This window comes from Rhamphochromis sp. 'chilingali' (genome assembly GCF_963969265.1).
Source record: "Rhamphochromis sp. 'chilingali' genome assembly, chromosome: 13".
Lineage (NCBI taxonomy): Eukaryota > Metazoa > Chordata > Actinopteri > Cichliformes > Cichlidae > Rhamphochromis > Rhamphochromis sp. 'chilingali'.
Window position 1 is genome coordinate 7663400 of NC_137940.1, and position 2008 is coordinate 7665407.

At 42.9% G+C, this 2008-nt stretch overlaps 1 protein-coding gene across 1 annotated transcript; it reads left to right on the top strand.

Annotated features, from left to right (window-relative positions):
* The first annotated feature begins 303 nt into the window (after positions 1–303).
* nanos1 (nanos homolog 1) lies at positions 304–1605 on the top strand. The gene has a single exon (XM_080901944.1). It carries the CDS (start codon positions 472–474, stop codon positions 1150–1152), a length of 681 nt encoding a protein of 226 aa, XP_080758070.1. The 5' UTR covers positions 304–471; the 3' UTR covers positions 1153–1605.
* Positions 1606–2008: the final 403 nt, after the last annotated feature.

Here is a 2008-nt window from a genome sequence, read left to right on the forward strand (position 1 = left end):
CGAAGGGGAACGAAACTCCGAGTCGTAATTGATTAGTACTGGCGCTGAAATGATGTAATTACCTACAGTAAGGCTTTTGCACGAAATATTTTCTTTGCGCACTTGTTCAAATCATTAAGTATTAACAAGCTATTTTTAATGAAAGTCGCCGTATGCCTTAATTGCAGAATAATGATTGATAGAAGAGAAAGCGCCAGCCTGCAAGAAAACAAATCTGTCTAACTGTAGCTTTGAAAACAGCGAGCCTGCTTTCGACCTGATCAGGAACTTGGTTTTCAAGGGAGAGCGCCCCGCCCTCTTGGTACTTATAACAAGAAAGCCTGTTTGCAGGACGCTCAAACATAACAGGAACACTGGAGACCACATCGCTGCACATGAGCCATACCTGGAAGAGAACTCTGGCTATAAAGACTCTACGGATTACTCTGTCTGTTTCGCCTTTTTACGGCAAGCGAAGGAGCAGAAGTGGCCATGGATTTTCTCAATCAGAACTATCTGAATGCGCGCAGCCCATATGACTATACTTTTAATTTCTGGAACGACTATCTTGGGCTGACGACTTTGGTTACGAAGAATAACAAGCTCAGCATGCCCCAAAATCCCAACTCCATCACCGAGTCCCTGAAAGCGACTCTGGGCTTGGACGATTCCCCGGCGTGTCCGTGCATAATCGCGGGTGCCGTTGGAGAAAGCGGGCACCTGGATTGTTGCTGCCCGTCCGGGAGCCCCCCACCAGCTTCCATCCTGGACTTGAAAGAGCGTTTCTCGATACTGAGCCCCTTCCAAAATCAGCTCGGCGTCCAGCTGCCGGAGCGGGAGGTGGGTTTTGGTGGGAACTTCACTGGGTTCGATATGTTCGGCATGGAGAAGAAGATGCGCAAACCCGCTTCCAGAACCAAACAGGAGCCGAAAATCTGCGTCTTCTGCCGAAATAACGGAGCGCCCGAGGAGGTGTACGGCTCCCACGTCCTGAAGACTCCGGACGGCAGGGTTGTGTGCCCGATTCTGAGGGCTTATACCTGCCCCCTTTGCAGTGCCAACGGGGACAATGCTCATACGATAAAATATTGTCCACTGTCAAAAGACCAGCCATCCCAGCGACCATTAAAGGGTGGGAGGGCTGTGGGTGGTAAGAGGATGAAAATATTTTAAACAAACAAGACTATAAAGTAAAATAAATTGCACTGAACAATTTCCAGATGACTGTTTTGATTTCGGCTCTAGCCTTTATCCCAGTTTCATAAACATATTGATTTTATCTTTTTTGTTTCTCTTAAGATCTCTTATATTTTTATAGTTCCTTTATCCACATAGAATAATTTTATGCTTTATACATCGGATTTATTTTTCTTTATAGTCTGTAGTTATTTTGAGTGTGGGTATACATACACATATGTATCAATAATCACAAAGTGTGAATAAATACAAAAAAAATAAATAAAAAGTATTTTGGTCATGTAGGGAACACACTGACATTGGCAAAGGGGATGAATGTCATAGCCTTTTTCTACCAAGTATTTTTGTATGGTGAGCTAAGCTTGCCTCGATTTTCTTTCACGTCTTAGAAACCAAAGTTATGTTTGCCATTAAAGAAGCTCAAGAATGTGTCATTAGTGAATACTTGTGTGAGTCTGACTGGAGGAGGAACTCTTTGATCCCATCTGCCTGCCTAAAAACTCCACAACATATTTTCCAACTTGCTGTAAAAGTTGACATTCAATCTGCAAGGCAGGAAGAAAAAGAAGAAAAAAAAAAGACAATGTGGCCTCTGTTTAGGGCTCATATTCTCTGGGGAACGTTCTGATCAGTCGTTGTAAAGCCAAACCTCTGTTCTAATCATGTGTGATGAGACAGTTACCCGATTTTACATTTAATGAGAAATATTATTCAATATGTTTTATGTTTACATTCCCAAATAAGGGTGACACACTGGATTTCTTTTCTCTGTCAGTTCTCTCGTTCTTTATGGTGTTTATGGTTTGGTTTGCCCTCACAATGTATTCACCAC